Source organism: Dermacentor albipictus, chromosome 4 (assembly GCF_038994185.2).
Source record: "Dermacentor albipictus isolate Rhodes 1998 colony chromosome 4, USDA_Dalb.pri_finalv2, whole genome shotgun sequence".
Taxonomy (NCBI): Eukaryota; Metazoa; Arthropoda; class Arachnida; order Ixodida; family Ixodidae; genus Dermacentor; species Dermacentor albipictus.
In genome coordinates this window covers 10,237,638-10,254,134 of record NC_091824.1, presented here as the reverse complement: position 1 = coordinate 10,254,134, position 16,497 = coordinate 10,237,638, and the positions used below count along the sequence as shown (strand labels likewise).

At 49.2% G+C, this 16,497-nt stretch overlaps 1 protein-coding gene across 10 annotated transcripts in view; it reads right to left on the bottom strand.

Moving 5' to 3' along the window:
* Positions 1-16,497, bottom strand: part of Amph (amphiphysin) — a 284,018-nt gene that overhangs the window by 138,087 nt on the left and 129,434 nt on the right. For 6 of the 10 annotated variants that reach the window (XM_065442446.1, XM_065442449.1, XM_065442448.1 and 3 more), the window contains exons 7-8: positions 13,229-13,393; positions 3,707-4,045 (exon numbers count right to left, since the gene is read on the bottom strand). In XM_065442446.1, coding sequence (XP_065298518.1) covers positions 3,707-4,045; positions 13,229-13,393 — 504 coding nt within the window. The remainder of the gene's footprint in view (positions 1-3,706; positions 4,046-13,228; positions 13,394-16,497) is intronic. The other 4 variants (XM_065442450.1, XM_065442452.1, XM_065442451.1 and 1 more) reach the window with 1 other exon arrangement.

Sequence of the window (16,497 nt, the reverse complement as noted above, 5' to 3'; positions counted from 1 at the left end):
CAGGCGTTGGGATCCAGCATGGGGGCGAACATATTCGCTCGTTTCCAGTCACGGTGAGTCGGACTTCTAGATTTGTCGCGCGTCCATCGGCATGTTGTGTGGATAGCAACTCGGCTAGCAGGCATTGATCTAAGAAAGGTGCAATAAATGCCCTTGTGTTTGTTTGCACTACTGTGTTGTCGTTCCTTTGTCCCAAGAGTACGGTGTGAGAATCCCACATCAGACCCCACACATGAGATCAACTTAAGATTGTTCGCACAGTTTAGTTATTCTGTGTCTTGCTGCCGATGTTTTAACAGATGTGTGACAATGGTGTCGTACCGCGACAGTGTTAATTATGAATTACTTGAAAACCTGCACGCGATTATGTGCTTTGACCAATCATGCTTTAGATGAGTTGCTTTTACTCCTCTCGGGGGTTGTTGAAGTTAGCTCTAACCCTTGTCCAAGTACTAGTGGTAATAACGAAAGTGCTAGTATTGAAAACATTTATGCAACTGTTTGCACGCTAGAGCAATGCAGACAGGTTTTCCTCTTTGAGCTTTAAGAAACAAAACAAAACAAAACAGCCGTCTGTTTTTGTTCTTTTGCTTCAGGAATTGCACAGCACAGTCAACATACTGCAACGCAATTTACTCTCAGTCAGAAATTAAGCCTCTGAGATAGTCTAATCTCGATATAACAAATCACACGGGACCGCCAAAAATCGTTCATTACTTTGAAATATCAGTGTAATGAAAAGCTTGCGGTTATGAGCCAGTGGATACACCTAGGAATGAAAACGACGTACCTTGGCAGTAGACGAGTGTGCAGACAAGCATACTCTCAAATAAAAATGTTTCACTCACTTCAAAGCCGATTTATTTGAAGAAATCAGTGATTTTCTTCTGGTGTGTGCAGCAGGCACAACTGATCAGGAATGTGTCTACATCTTCCACTTTGCGCAATGCCTCATCGGGTACGTCACGGCACCGAGCGATGAAAATGCAGACTTTGTTCATGTGCACTAAAACATCAATGTTCGACACGATCTCATCTTCTGTGTTCAGTGACCCACAGTCGTCTTCTTTCGGATAGTCATTGTCACTGGAGACATCGCGAACACAGTTAACAACCTCTTCAGTTGTCAGGTTCACCACTGTTAGTGCTGCGTTGTCGCTGTCCAAGTAGTCGTTGAAGGAAGAGACAGCGGGCAGCAGGTCCACAACCTCGGTCCACAGGTCTACTGGGTTGTTGGTGGTCACCTCCAGGTCATCTTCAAGCTGCACAGGCACTTTGACAAGCCCTGCTTTTCGCCAGCAGTTGCTAATGGTAAACTGCCTTCAAGTTCCACCAAGCTTCAAGTCAGCTGCTTTAGGCGGAGATTGATAATCAACCGCTGCACAAGGCACTTACGAAATTCTGCTTTCACACTCTTTATAACGCCCTGGTCTAGGGGTTGCACCAAGGATGTGTTGTTTGGCGGTAGAACATGCATCAAATGAACATTCACAATGCGAGCAGAGCAGTTGTAGACAACCCATAGAATTTTTCGGTCATCCCTCCTCATTGGGTCGTCGAGTTTGATGAGCCACTCGGAAGAGTTCTCTGGTCATCCAGGCTCATTTTTTGGTGTGGTAGTCATACGGTAAGGACATACAGTTTTTTATGCAGCGAGGCTTCGCATACTTGCCGATGATTAGCAGTTTAATTTTCTTTGTGCCTGTTGCATTGCAGCAGAGCAGGACTGTCACGCAAAGATGCGACTTCTTCCCTCCTTTGCACTGCTGCCCTTTGAACTGCATCGTCCAGTCTGGCAGGCGCTGATAAAAACATGCGGTCTTATCTGTGTTGAAAATATTGTCTTCGGAGTATGATTCAGCCACCTCTAGAAAACTATCATTGCGCCAGGAATCCGCGCCTTCTCTGTCAGCAGTGTTTTTCTCGCCCAAGGCTACCTGGAAAGCTGCTCCGTTCCTTTGGCGGAAATAAAAAAGCCAACCCGGCGTCGAACCCAGTTATTTCAAGTGCATCTGCAAATTCGCGGGCTTCTTTTGGAGCCCTGGGCCAGACACAGGAACAGTTTGCAGTCTGGCATCTTTGAATCACACGAGAACAGCTTGGTCCACATTTTGAAAGTTTTCCAGTCGCAGCCGTTTCCTCTTAGGAGCGAGTTGCGATTCCCGGTGAAGCTTGACAATTTTGTCTCCGTCTTTTAAAACGGTAGCGACGGTTAATGGGACAATGCCATGCTGTCTGCACACATTGATTTGCTTTTCCCAGCATCGATTTTCTGCAATACGTCCAATATGTCCTGCAGCGAAAACAGTTTTCGCTTCTTGGCGCCGTAGCTAGCTGCATTCATCGTTTGAACTCGCGCCAACATTGCCACACCTATGTCTTGAAGTTTGTGCTGAAGCCGTTGGCACTCAACATGGTAATGATGATAGCTACTGCACTCCCGGTTTCTGTTTCATGCGAGAGTTGCGGTGCTGTTACTTTTGGGCGAATTCGTAATACTGATGTTCCTTCATCATAAAGGGGAAAATAAACTACGCGCATTATTCTGAAATATGCGTTGTACTGAAATTCATAGCTCTGAAATATTTTTACACTGAAAATATAGGCAATCTGGCAGGGATTTTTGAAATATCCGTAAATTTGAGAAATTCGTTAATGTAGGGTTTGTAGCAATGAGATTTGGCTGCGATTGGAGTACAATTGCAATGCGTCGCTGGTGCACGTGATGCAGTCAGTATATGCTCTGTCTTGGTGAGGTTCCCATGTAAAGCTAAGCTTTCTTTGAGAACCATCTTGGACTTTCGTGACCATGTCTGTTGCCTACTGCTCGTGCGAATTATCGCCGAATGGATCGCACTCGGCTGCAGGAGGGTAGCGCCATTAAGGAGCGATGGCTCACACCACTTTGTGCGCAGGAGTGAAAAGGCCGCGCAGGAGTAGGCCTCGAATTTCAACCCCTGTAACGCTGCCTGTGTTTAAGTGTACATTGCAGAACTCCTCGTTCGGGGAATCATTGAGCCACACGAGAAGTACTCCGTCATAAGGTTCACTTTTTATAGATTCCCACGTTGGATCTGCTGCATTTGTTTCTTCTCATAAATTTGAGGCCAAATTTCATGGGCACAGCCCAAGTAAAAAGTAAATAAATTTGTAACTGCTTTGAAAAACCGACATGCTTGCTGCTGCGTGCGACAGCTTTGGTTAATCTTTAATTTGCTACGCCATTCGTCATCAATGGCATCAGCGGGCATATTCCAGCTGCAAATCTGGTTAACTGCAAGTGCGCGTTAAAAGTCATCCCTGGAAGCGGGCTCGAGCGCTGCGCATAAGGTGTACGATGAGAAATTGCTGCGGTTCTCGCATGAAATGTGACTAATGTTGCAGCTTGCATACTTCTTCAAACAGTGTATATAATGTACACACGAAGCACAAAATGCTTTGCATGTGCGGTGCATACACGTGGCTATGTGCAGCTGTCTACAGCCATAAAATATGATGGCCACTGCCATGCCAACGAGTTTGTGCCAAAAGATTATCCTTACAACCGAAAACGAGACCCGTGCTGTGTGGCCACAGCCGATGAGGTGTGAAAAAGTGAATGCGCAAAAATATATCACAATTGACTCTTCAGTCTCGCAATTATCTTCGATACATACATAATATAACGCACTGCCACATGTGCAGCAAAGATCCGAGCCGCCGGTACCTGGGCTCCGAGCAAGGCTCTGTCGCACCCTTTGGCGGCCGAACTACGAGGTAGAGCTCAACTGGCCTGCCGCCAGATTCGGTAGCAGCACTGAGTGAGAGAAAACTGGCCCCGCGGCGGTTCTTCTCGAGGGGCCGCCCGTGTGCCGAGTGGCGCCGGACGCGGGCGTACTGCGCGGTGGTGTCTCGGCAGTTGCCGGCGGCTAGCCGCACCGGAGGGCCGGGCACCACGACTGAGTCGAGCGACATTGCATTGGTGTCGGCAGTTGTCCGTTCCCGATTCGAATGGGTGCGCCGGAGCGGAGGCGCACAGCGATTTGGCGAGTAGCGCCTTGGTGGACTGCAGAGGCAAGGGTTAGTACGCATAAGCGGGAGGTGGGGAAAAGGGAAGGAGAGAAGAAAGAAAAGAGTGCGTTTTGTTGCCAACACTGGCAGACCAGAGTGGTTGCATCTGCAAGATCACGCATAGGAGGCCACAGAGTGAATTAAGCACGCCAAACAAGTTGAGAAAAAACAGCTTGAGCTACGCTTGATAACCCCTCGTCAAAACGAGAACTGCCAGCAAAACAACTTCGAGATCGCCACATTGAGCACCTGCCCTTGAAAAGTGGTGTTCTAATTTTGCTTAACACAATTAATGCTTTGCAAAGTACACCTTAATGAAATAGTACCACTGTGTCAATAAACCAAGAATTAAGTTTCAAATATGCAGAGTATCGCTAGGTGATAAACTAGCAAAGCCAAGAAGTCCAGAAGCGTAAATTTAGCTAGCTACAGAAACTTGCTCAACATTCAAATCAAATTTAAAGGGACCCTAAACGGTAACATTAAGATAATCCAAATAAGTACCTGCTTGTGCCATACTGAATATTGAGTTTGGCCTCACAAAGAGCTCCATTATTGAATTATGGTAGAAAACTGAGCTAGTTCGGAAGCAATGTATTTTTGTGCAGCGCTCACAAATCCAAGAACGAAGGATAAATTTGTCATCGATTTGCGAGCGCTGCAGAAAAACACATCACGAGTCCATTATTGCAATTGGCACGAGTGGAATGGTCTGACCCCACACTTCGAACTTTGCCTGCTTTGATGGTGTTTTCTTGACGTTAGATAAGTTTATCACTGAAGAAGGACTGTGTCGTCGGCTAAAATAAACAAAGACTCAATGTTGTAAACAGTGGGTACTTGCAGAAAAACATCTGAAATACATGAGAACACATCACGAAACTAGATTTTTGAAGGTGTACTTCACTTATAATATGTTTCTCTTTAGTGCCCCTTGTCCTTGGCAAACAATTTTTTTTAAGGTCAGCCCAAAGAAGGGTGCAATGAACCAGTACAGTCAACATACATTATTTCGACCCTCACGGGACCTACGAAATTGATAGAATTATCTGGAGGGCCCAATTAAATAAGATACATAAAAAAGATAACACACTGCTGGTTCTATATTTCCCTGATTTGAAGATGTCCCCGAATCAAATGTACCTTTTTGTATGTGTTCAAAGTAGAAAACTAACACAAACACAATATAAAGCTCTAAGCAAAGCACAAACATAAAGCCGAGACCACACGTACGCTTGCGGACGCACGCAAGCTTGCGTCCACGCGCCTAGTGCCTGCTGTGCCTCACGAGGAATGGCGGTTTGCACCCACAAAGACACGGGACAGCACGTGTTCACTGTGCTCACTTACAGACGCCTTGGCAGGCGCTGCTTCATACTTTGTTATTGACAGTGTTTCAAAATGCTTCGATATCTATGAACATACCTGTTATAATTTTATAGCTGTTAGCTCAGCACAAAAAAGAAACAAGAAGCACTTTCTTGCATGATATAAATCTGCTTCACTGAGAGTTGAATGTTCCGTGCCGTAGCTGTGTAGCCAGGCGCACCGATGCGAGGCAGCCCAGGTGCGTGATAACAGAGAGGAGCTGTTCTCCGAGATCATGCCGCGTTTTGATGCGTACGAGCCGTGCTGTGCCATCTGTGCATGTGTGGGTGCATGGACGTGAGCTTACGTGCGTCTGCAAGCGTACGTGTGGTCTGGGATTAACGCACGCCTGAATTTTTAGCAAAAAACATGGGCAATAAATGCGTTGCACAATGGCGGCCGGTTTCTAAATACACTCGAACCTTGTTATAACGAAGATGACGGGTCAGCCGAAATAATTTCTTATATTGTACAATCTCGTTGATACATTCCTGTTATGGATGTTTTCCCAGAGAAAACGTTTGCAATTGAGAACACAAAAAATGACCCAATAGAGTTACACAAATTTTTTTTTACCGGTTCATACATTCCCAGAACACATGGTTTTTTGGCACCAGGGTTAAGTATACTGTAACAAGCATGTGATGCCCCCTCAAGCATAATCTTCAATGGCCCGCCAGGCTTGGTCGCCTGCTAGGCTCGGTAGGCAACATTGGTCACCACAGCGCAATGAACATCGACGAGCACAGCTGCTTGGTAATGTAATGCACAGTAATATCCGGCAAACTCTTCAAGCGTACTTTTCCCAGTGTGACCATCGAGTCTTCAGACATGATGCTGCGCAGTTACTGCAGGCAGCTCTCCCAGGTCCAGGGAGGCAACCCTTCCCCTTTACTTAACCAAGGGGTCGTCGCCGAAACTGCTGAGCTGAAACTTTATTCATGCATTGGGCGTTCGTTTGCCAGAGTACCAGGAAGCCAGCCAGCATGTGGTGAAAGACTTCCCCAGCCTCCTAACCGAGTTCAAGTCCCTGTCTCAGCCAGGGGTGGGCATATTCGCCGGCACGATGGCTGGAATCCATGTACCTAAAAGAGTCTGGCCACGTTTTTTTCAAGCCTCGCCCACTGCCGTTTGCCCTGAAGGATGGGGTCACCCAGGAGCTGCAACGGTTACAGCGAGAGGGCATGCTGGTGACAGTCAAGACGTCTGAATGGGCCGCTCTCATCGTACTAGTCCTCAAGCGAGATGGCAGGGTCAGGATCGGCGGGACTTCAAGGTTACCATCAACCCCGTCGCTACTGTCGAGAAGTACTCGTTGTCCCGGATTGAAGATCTCCGGTCAACGTTGTCCGGTGGACAGAAGTTCACCAAGCTCGACCTCAGAGATGCTTACCAGCATCTGGTGCTCTAGGATGCCTCCTGGAAGTATCCACAACTTTGGGGCACTTCCAGTACACGCGCTTACCATTTGGCGTGGCCTCAGCGCCAGCCATATTTCAGAGGGAGATAGACAACCTTTTCAGGGGCATGAGGCACATGGCGGTGTACTTGGATGACATCTTAGTTACTGGCAGCGATGACGGGGACCACCTGCAAAACCTGCACAACGTCCTGGCACGACTGCAGGACACCAGCCTGAAGCTCAAGCTGTAAAAGTGCATTTTCCTGGCCCCCAGTGTTGAGCACTTGGGACATGTCATTTCCCAGGCTAGCTGAGCCCCGGCTCCCCGCGGAGTTGATGCTGTGTTCAAGGCACCTAAGCCCCAGAACAAGAAGGAGCTTCAGAGCTACCTCGGTCTCATCAACTTCTACAGGAGTTTTCTGCCGAACCTGTCGGAGCATCTACAGCCGCTCCATCTTCTGCTTTGAGATTGTCAGCAATGGGTTTGGAAGAAGGAGCAAGACCGGGCCTTCTAGCGCAGCAAGGAGCTAATCACTGAGGCTCCAGTGCTGGTACACTTCGATCCTTCCAAGCCTGTCGTCCTGACCGTAGATGCGTCGCCGTACGGCGTGGGAGCCGTCCTGGCACACCTTGACAAAGATGGCCAGAAACCTCTTGTCGTTTGCTTCTCGTCAGCTTCATAGTGCACAGCAACGTTACAGCCAGCTGAACAAGGAAGGCTTGGCCCTCATGTTTGGTGTCGAAAGCTTCCACCAGTATCTGTGGGGCCAGAAGTTCGAGGCGGTCACGGACCACAAGCCGCTGATGGGGCTGCTAGGGCCTGACAAGGCAGTTCCCGTGCAGGCATCACCTCGACTGGTATGCTGGGCCTTGAGGCTGGCAGCTGGTTTACCTTCCGGGAAAGGACCTGGGACCTGCTGATGCCCTGAGCCGCCTGCCCCTGCCAGAGGTGCCCGATGCTGTTCCGGAACCTGCTGAAGTGTTCATGCTGGAGCCCGCGTACCGGAGGTGCTCTCCAGATCTGCGGTATCGCAAGCGACCAGCTGGGACCCAGTCCTGTCTCAGGTTGTCAAGGCGGTGTCCCTTGGGGAGGAATTGGTTCACCAGGCCTAAAGCCACAAGGCCGCTGAGCTGAGCTTGCAGCAGGGCTTCCTACCGTGGGATTCCAGGGTGGTGATCCCACAAAGTCTCCGGTCCAGAGTACTGCAGTTGCTGCACGCAGGTCATCCTGGCGTGGAAAAGACTGAGATGGTGGCCTGGTCCCATGTTTGGTGGCCTGACCTGGACATCACTCACATGGTGCAGAGCTGCCGAATCTGCCAGGAGCATCAGCGGGCCTCGCGCCATGTGGAAATCACCCCCTGGCCATTCCCACAGAGACCCTGGTCCCGCCTACATGTGGATTTTGGGGGACCTTTCAAGGGCCATTACTTCCTGGTGGTGGTGGATGCCTTTACGAAGTGGGTGGAGGTTCTGCCTGTCACCACTCCATCAGCAGGTGCGACCATCACAGCGCTACGACAGGTCTTTGCCGCCCAGGGGTTGCCGGATGTCATCGTGTCCGACAATGGTCCTGCTTTCGCCAGCACAGAGTACCTGGCCTGGCTGACGAAGAATGGAAATCGCCGCATGATGGTTCCGCCATAACACCCTGCTTCAAATGGTGCAGCTGAGCAGGTGGTGCAAACCATCAAGGACAAGCTCAAGAAGAGCCAGACTGGGGATTTCCGGAGGCGGATTGCCCGGATACTGTTTCAGTGTCGGACCATGCCCTACAATGTCACTGGCCGTGCCCCCTGTGAGCTCCTGCTGTGCCGGATGGTCAAGACACCCTTGGACGTCTTGCATCCAGACCTCCGATCCACAGTGCTCCTGAAGCAGCTAAAGCAGAAGCTGGCTGCTGACCGAGGGCGCTGTCCCGGGCCAGCCTTTGCTGGAGTCAGGAGCTCCAGTTTTCGCCAGGAACTTCGGTCCTGGCCCACCCTGGTCTGATGGACAGGTGGCGTCTCCTGCCAGCGCCTCATCGCTGCTCGTCCGCATGCTAGATGTGGCCACATGGCACAGACACTCCGACCATATTAGGCCTCGCCTCGGGACCTCGCCAGCACCCTCGACTGCCACATCAGAGTTCCAGGTCGCAGGAGGACTAGCGGCAGCACCAGTTGCTTCCAGCGGAGCACGGCCCACCTCGGAGGCGGCAAGCGTTGCCAATGGTGCTGCGCCCGTTATGACGGGCCGGTATTGAGCCCGTCACCACTCACAAGGCCGACCACTTCGGATCCTCCGGATGGAGTGAAGCTGGGTCAGGCAGCGCCTGGCGTTGCAACACCCAGCCCAGCAACACCGGTGCCCAGGCGGAGTACTCGACAGCGGAGGCCACCGGGCCGTTACTCGCCTGGGTAGCAGGCACTGTCAACCTTACTAGAACGGAGGCAGAGCCTCGTACAACGATTTTGGAAGTTTTTTTGTTGTTGACAAACAAACTGGGAGTAAGGGGGTGTGACAAGTATGTGACGCCCCCTCGGGCATAATCTTTGTTGGCCCGTCAGGCAACACTAGTCGCCACACCGCAATAAACACCGACGAGCACAGCTGCTCGGCGGTCAGTCAACGTTCTTCACCACCACACTGCGGAGTGTCCGTCTAACGGAGGGTGCCTCGAGCCCTCCCTTGTTCCCGAACCCGGGCGGATCGTGACATATACATCGCCAAACTGCGATCGTATATGTTTTCCGGCCACTAGATACCATGTAAACAAGAAAATTTGCAAGGCGCGCGTGACTGAGGACAGTGTGTAGCCGCCCGTCTCACATGAAAACGAAGTAGGCATGCAGTTTATTTCGGCACCAGCAAATCTCAGGCTGGGTCGTCGCACGCCGCATTTACAGTTGTCGCCGTTAAACCTATTGCGATAAGCGTCTTCACCTATCTGTTTTACAGCATGTGGTGCGCATTGCCATTGGTGGCGTACTGCATGCTTTTAGTAGGAGACAATCTAAACGTGCGGTTGTTCCCTGCTGGAGGCGGCGCGATGTGGGCATCGCGTTTCACTTTGGCCGCATCCGCCGTTTGCCCATTAGCCTGATTTTGTTTCAGTTTCACGTAGCCTTCTTAAAAGTCAGGCAATAGGAAAACAACAAAATGCGTCTGTGGCCGTAAGAGAACCATCAGCTCAGCGCGCGTCGGCGTCTCATACCGCAAAGACCCCCGCGACACTTCGCATTACGTAGAGGTCAACAATAGTTGAGTCTCAATTTTTTTAGTTAGTTCGAATCTTACATTTTCCTGGTCAGTATGTTTTTTCTCGCGGTTTTTCCAAAGCGTATGAACAAGGTTCTACTGTAATTGTTATTACCATTTAGTGGTAATAACAATTGTGCATGCCCAATGGCATGCACAATTGTAAACACGAAAATAAGAAGATGGCTTTGCATACCATGGAACTGCTACAAGGCCACGCATGCGATCACATTTGAATAAAAGAACACCAGAAATTTCGGGCTGTGCAACACGTGACTTGATGCGACAGCCCTTAGATAGCTGCCTTCTGTTCCATTACGACGCTCTTTCGCGTCCGCTTTCCACTTGGCTCGTCGTGGTCGAGCAACGAGTGGCAAGCAACACAGCGCTCCACTGTGTGATCGAGGAGGCAAGCGAACGTTGCCGCACCAGCTTGGCTCAGTCGGCTCGTGGCTTTTGATATTTCACCAATGCCAGTGCAGTCTCCGAGCCCACGCCCAGCTGCTAGCCCGTGCGGCACTTCGCTGGGAGAGGGAGAAGTGAATGCACCGTCTGGGCATGACCCCCGAGATTGCACTCGGAGGTCTTCGAGGCCAGGCTTAGCTGCGGCTTCATGTGCGGTGTGCCATAGAGAGAGACTTAAATGCGCTAATGGTGGAATTTGCGCATGACCCCCGAGATTGTGCTGGGGAGAACTTCGAGGCCCCACCCTGCTGCGCTTGCCTGCGTGGCGTGCAGAAGTGCATGTGCAAATCTTTCGCACTGCCACATGCAGCCACGCAGTGTGGCACAGCTAGCGCAGCCAAATGCGCCCAAGAGAGAGGGAGAGAGAGGTCAGTGGAGAAGTGCAATAGTGAGCCAATGCTTATGCACAGGCTTGCAGCTACGCGCAGCGGTGAAAAAGACTAGTGTTGCTCGACGACATATTCAACGAAAGATGCGGGAGTTTTAAACTGCAGCAGTGAACGAGTGCCGAACCCCGTGGAAAGTGATGTAATGCAACGGTTGGGTATATTTTGGTTTCGGGGACGAATCTAGTTAATTATATCCAGTAGCAGGAAGATTTAACTCGGTTAAAAAGGATGTTTTTAAATACACAGATCTCTATGGGGATTTCAAGGGGAATCTTATTTACATTGTTATATTTCATTTCATTCTAACAAGGTTCGAGTGTACCACAATTGGACACAATTGGTATAGCATACTAGATGCTGGATTGCACACCACACAGAAGCATTGCCGATAGCTTTCGGGAGCAAATGCGGAGGTTTACGGCAGCAGGCTATCCTTCCCAGTTATTTGTGGCACAATCAGACGTGAAGCAGATGCCCAAGCAGATGTAAGAAGATTGTGGTGATGCTGTATATTCATTCGATCGCGTACTGCTTAAAGAAAATTGGGAAACGGTGCAATGTAAAAGCGGCATTTTTCGGCACCGGAAAAATTTCAGAGCACGTGCGCAAAGGTAAATGCAGGTGCCACGTGCAGTAAAACGGGGCTGTGAAAAACAACACGGAGAGAAGTTGGTCGGCTGCACTGCGGGAGTGGTGCGTTCTGGATCCCCTTTCGTTTGGCGGCAGAGAGTGTATTGTGAACAGACTGGGTAATGTCTGAACGAAGGAGCATGGCTACAGTGCTTCAAGAGCAGTCGTCGGACATCGGACACCTTGGGATTCATTGTCAAGATTGCGGATATCAGCCAATCTGTGAGAACTGCACGAGGGTGAGTGAAGACGGCAACCAAATGATGACGCAAGTGATTATCGAAGCTGACGAGATTGCATGCAGGAGAAGTATGTGCATAAGCATGCCGTCCGTCTCCCTTAGCGCAAAATAAATTGATTTCCTCACGGCCTAATTTGCAAGAAATTTTGTACCCTTGCTGTTCTTTTTTATTGCGATTTCAAGCGCAGCCACATATGTGACAAAGCCGGCTTGGTACTCGTATGTGCGTTTTGTAAAATTCTTTGTATTTTTCATGTTCTTCCCCACTTGAGTATCTTCTATTTATTCTGCTGACGAGGGAATAAATCGACAGTTGCAAGCAGTGCTCCACTGTGTGTGTTTCTCTTCTATGTGGCCCATCAAAATGTCGTGCAATCGAACATCTAGTATGAAAATGGGCATTTTCGATGGAAGATGTGAATTCAACGCACTTACTGTCCCATATAATCTGCCAAGACAGACACTGCCCCTAAAGGGAACGTCACTGGGGTCACCATAGGGGTCAAGCATGTGTGGGATGACTGGTCAAGTTCAAATTATCCGGCCAAGGCCAATTTTAGGATTGAAATAATGAAAGATTGGGCCCATATATATGCATGGGTGCTGGCCAGAATTTTCGGCCAGGATCAAATTAAATGGAGTCGAATTAATGGAATAAGTCTACTGGCTTTTGAAATATAAGCATCCTTAGCAAAGCACAAATATTCAAGAAATGTTGCTTTAGTGACTAGCAACACAGCACCAATGTAATGATTTCGCTTAATGTGGTCACCACTGTCTCACCCTGCATGCACTGGAGAGTCTCATACAACACAACTTTTTTTCTAGTTTGGCTCACACTGGATTTTGCACATTTCTCGTATTAGTCCCATTGTTGGCAAATGCGAAATTTTAATCATTATGGTGGCAGGGTAGTATGAAACAAGTCTACTGTGTAGGCCATTCATATCTACATCATTTTCTGCACATAAGGAAACCAAGGGAGTAATATACTCTCAGAATTGTAAAGAGAAAGAGCGGAACATAGGTTTACAACAGTAGTTAAAAAAAGAACTGTACGCTATCACACGAATAATGTAGTCGTCAATCTGAATCTTGAGCAATACTAAGCAGAGCTCAGACTTGCAAGCTGTCTTTTTGTTTGTGTGACCTTCTGCCAAGACCCCACCCAAGCTCCTTAGCTTGGGTGAGCTTGAGTGCCAGAAGTGAACGAGATTCTCCCAAAGCAATGGCTAGAAATGGTAAACCCTATAATACACAAAGGATCACCTTTGAGAAGAGTGGGCTATTCTATGATGGTCAAACTTGGAATAAGGCAAACAAGGCAGCGACACTTGCTTAAAGACATACAGTCGATTCCGTGGGCCCACGTGGCAAGTCTTGAAGCAGCACGGGACCAGAGTCCCAGAGTGCTACCTCCACAGAGCTGGTGCAGGCACTTACTTGGGCAAGGGGTAGGGCCCGACGGTGGTGCCCTGGCGCTCACTCTCGGTGGCTAGCTTCTGCATCGTGTCCACCAGGAAGGAAAACACCTGAGCACTCTCTGCATGGAACGTGCTCTCGGCCGTGAAGAACGTCTGCAGGTTGGACACCAGGAACGGGATGCGGCTGTGCAAGGAGAGCACTCAGCTGTTAGCGCAAGCTATGTATGAAACGAAGCAGCCTAGAGGTCATTAGCGATGATACAAACAACCACAATGGTGCTTTAAGCTGTGCCTGTCGTGGCATCAACCATTTCTATGCCATAGCAGCCCAGGCTGTCCAGGTGAGCTCGCTAACGGCACTTTGACTACGTCTCACACTTAGGCAAAGTCAAGAACGCTACGCAAGTAGTTTGGTCACCGCACAAGTCGCACACTCCCCAAATGTATGAGACAATCGCTACGAGGTAATCATTTCATATGTTAAGGGGGGGAGTCAAAACTAACTGTTGTTTCTTGGAAGGAAAGGCTGAAATTTGGCACACACGCTGCACATTGCATTAGAGAGACAAATCTAAACTTTCATTAAGGTCTCTTCATTAGTTTTTGTTCTATAAGAATTTGCAAGTTCTTTGCATGTGAAAACCCTGGCACAGTAACGAAACATGGTAGAGAGCCAGGAATACTTTGTATGCCCGAATGACTAATCTACATAAGGAAAGCCTTCAATATTTTTTATTAACCTAATTTTTTTGCTCAACATGAAATGCACGTGACTGCACTTCCCTGCATAAAGCCATGTAGCTATTGTGAAATAATAAAATAATGGAAAAATAAAGAAACATTTCAAGACTGGCCTGTTGTACAGCACAGTTTATGGATCGCAGCAAAACAAACAGGATCAAAATCGGGCCAGCCATTGTGCGATGCTTTCCACAAGCAAGGTGACCGACAAAAAAAAAAAAAGGGAATGAACCCACATCTCAGAAAACAGGCTCCAAAGTTTTGCAGCAAGTAGTGCTTATTAGAACGCACCCGGGCTGTAATATTTGGCATCATTGTTGTCAGGCATCGTCTTGAACCTTTGCCTCTTCGTTTGGTGGGCCTTGGGAGACTTGTTCTTGGCCTTGCTGGCCTATCCAATTCCGTTCAGTTGCAACAACCCGCGAAGGGAGTTGTGCATGCTGCATCCTTGCGGTTCTGCCGTTACCGGTGACACGAAATGCAGCTAAAGGCTGAATAGTGTGACGTTCGGGAAACAATTCTGTCAGTGAATCTTGTCACACTGTTGCTAGTCAACGGTTGGGACTTGCAGGCTTATGTCAATGCAGGTTTACATCAAATGACATTATGTGGCTTTGTGCTTCCAGTGCATAGAGTACCACGTTTTGGTCACAACTGCAAGTGATACTGTGGCCACTGGTTGCAGAAACATGTCACTCTGCTAATTTGACGGTAAATGGTTGAGATCTGCGACACCTTTCGTGTAATACCTACGCCCTCTTCTACAATGTAAGCGTATGATGGACTTGATTTTACAGAAAATTGCATGAGGCATGCATATACACTCGGATCTCGTTATAATAGAATGCAACACAGTTACTGATAATTCGGACTCCATGTGGAATGCAAATACGTAAGTCTAAACTGTTGAATGTCCAAAAAAAGAACTAATGTATAAAAAAATTGGCCTACGACTACGCTTCTTGGTAATGCGATCTTTGAGTGCAGCTGCTGCTTTATTTCAACAACAGGCAACAGCGCACAGAACACAGTGCCGAACGGAGACTGTTCTGCATTTTGGATTGGGTAGCACACACCGTCGTCCACCGGTGTCGAGCCGGCGCTCCGGCAACGCGCCACATGATAGTGGGTAATCGCCGAGGAAAGGGGGGTAGATTAGCAATTATTATTTGTTTCTTCTGAGGTGGGATGAGGAAACGGGTGGAGAACAGGGGTATTGAGTAGAGGTCACATATACATTCGCTCGCATGTGGCCACACCAGGTTCGAGTGGGAAGTAGAAGGAGACAAAATGCTACAACTGTCTTTTGAGTCATTCAACGGCACTGCGCCAAGTAAGGGGAGGTATAGGGCAAGAGTGGAGGCAGGAGGACAGCCCGACGCAAGCACTGTCAGAGGCGACAAATGCCCCTCAGGAACGCGCCCCACAAACGGGGAATCGAGAGACACGGCTGAGAAGGACGGGGAGACGGGGGAGTGGAGGGCCGTGGATCATGTGCGAGGCGGCAAGCAGCGCCCGCCGCCGGCACTGCGGCAGTGGCGCGACAGCGGGAGAAGGGACAGCTAGGGAGGAGTGGGCAGTAGCGGCGAGTCACTGCAACGGCGCTGCGCGAGGAAGGGGGCAAGAGCATATGAGAGAACCTGTGATCCGAGTTGGGAGGACAAGGGGAGAGCAAAACTCGTGCCGCGCGAGAGAGAGAGAGAGAGAGAGAGAGAGAGAGATGGTAGCAGGAGAACGCGCAGCTTACAGCACCTCAACTGTTTAAAAATAGCGCCATTCTTAGACCTTTCCGCCAACCCGCTCTCCCCGGCGTTTCCTCGTCTAAGTCTCCTGCTGCCCCAGACTTCTCCGCGCCCCCGTTGGCCAATCTGTGTCATGTGGAAACACGCATCATGCTTCTGAATATTTTTTTCTTCCAGCGCGCTCCGAACATCATTGCTGGTCCAGTGCGACGGAAGTATGCGCAGATGGATTGATTGCGTCAGCTCACGGGATGAAATCGTGGCCACAGCGGCCGCATTTCGGGGGGGCGGAGGGGGGGGGGGTCGATATGCAAAGACACCTGTGTCCCGTCCATTGGGGGCACGTTAAAGAGCCCCAGCTGGTCAAAAATGATTCGGAGTCCCCCATTATGGTGTGCCTTTGGCACACCGTAATGGTGGATGTTTTGGGGGATGTAATGTGGACGTAATGGGGGACATAATGGGGACCTAGTTTTGGCACGTAGAACCCAAGAACCGTTTTTTTTTCTTTTGTTTTGTGCGCCTTGAGTGTTCCAGTTAAAGCAACACTGCTTCCCTGCGAAAAGTTACAACACAATAGAACACAGACGTACATAGCATACAGATATAAAATAAGCACTTCAACAAAAGTGTTACTGGTGCTAATGAGGGGAGGTAATTATTTTCGAAACCTCTGTCCAGTTGTCCCATAAAGTTCATTCTTGCTTTCAAATTCCGACCACTTTCACTGTAATAAATAAACAAATAAATAACGATTTCATGTGCTGGTACGTTGTTCAAATCATCATTACTATCCACATGTGAA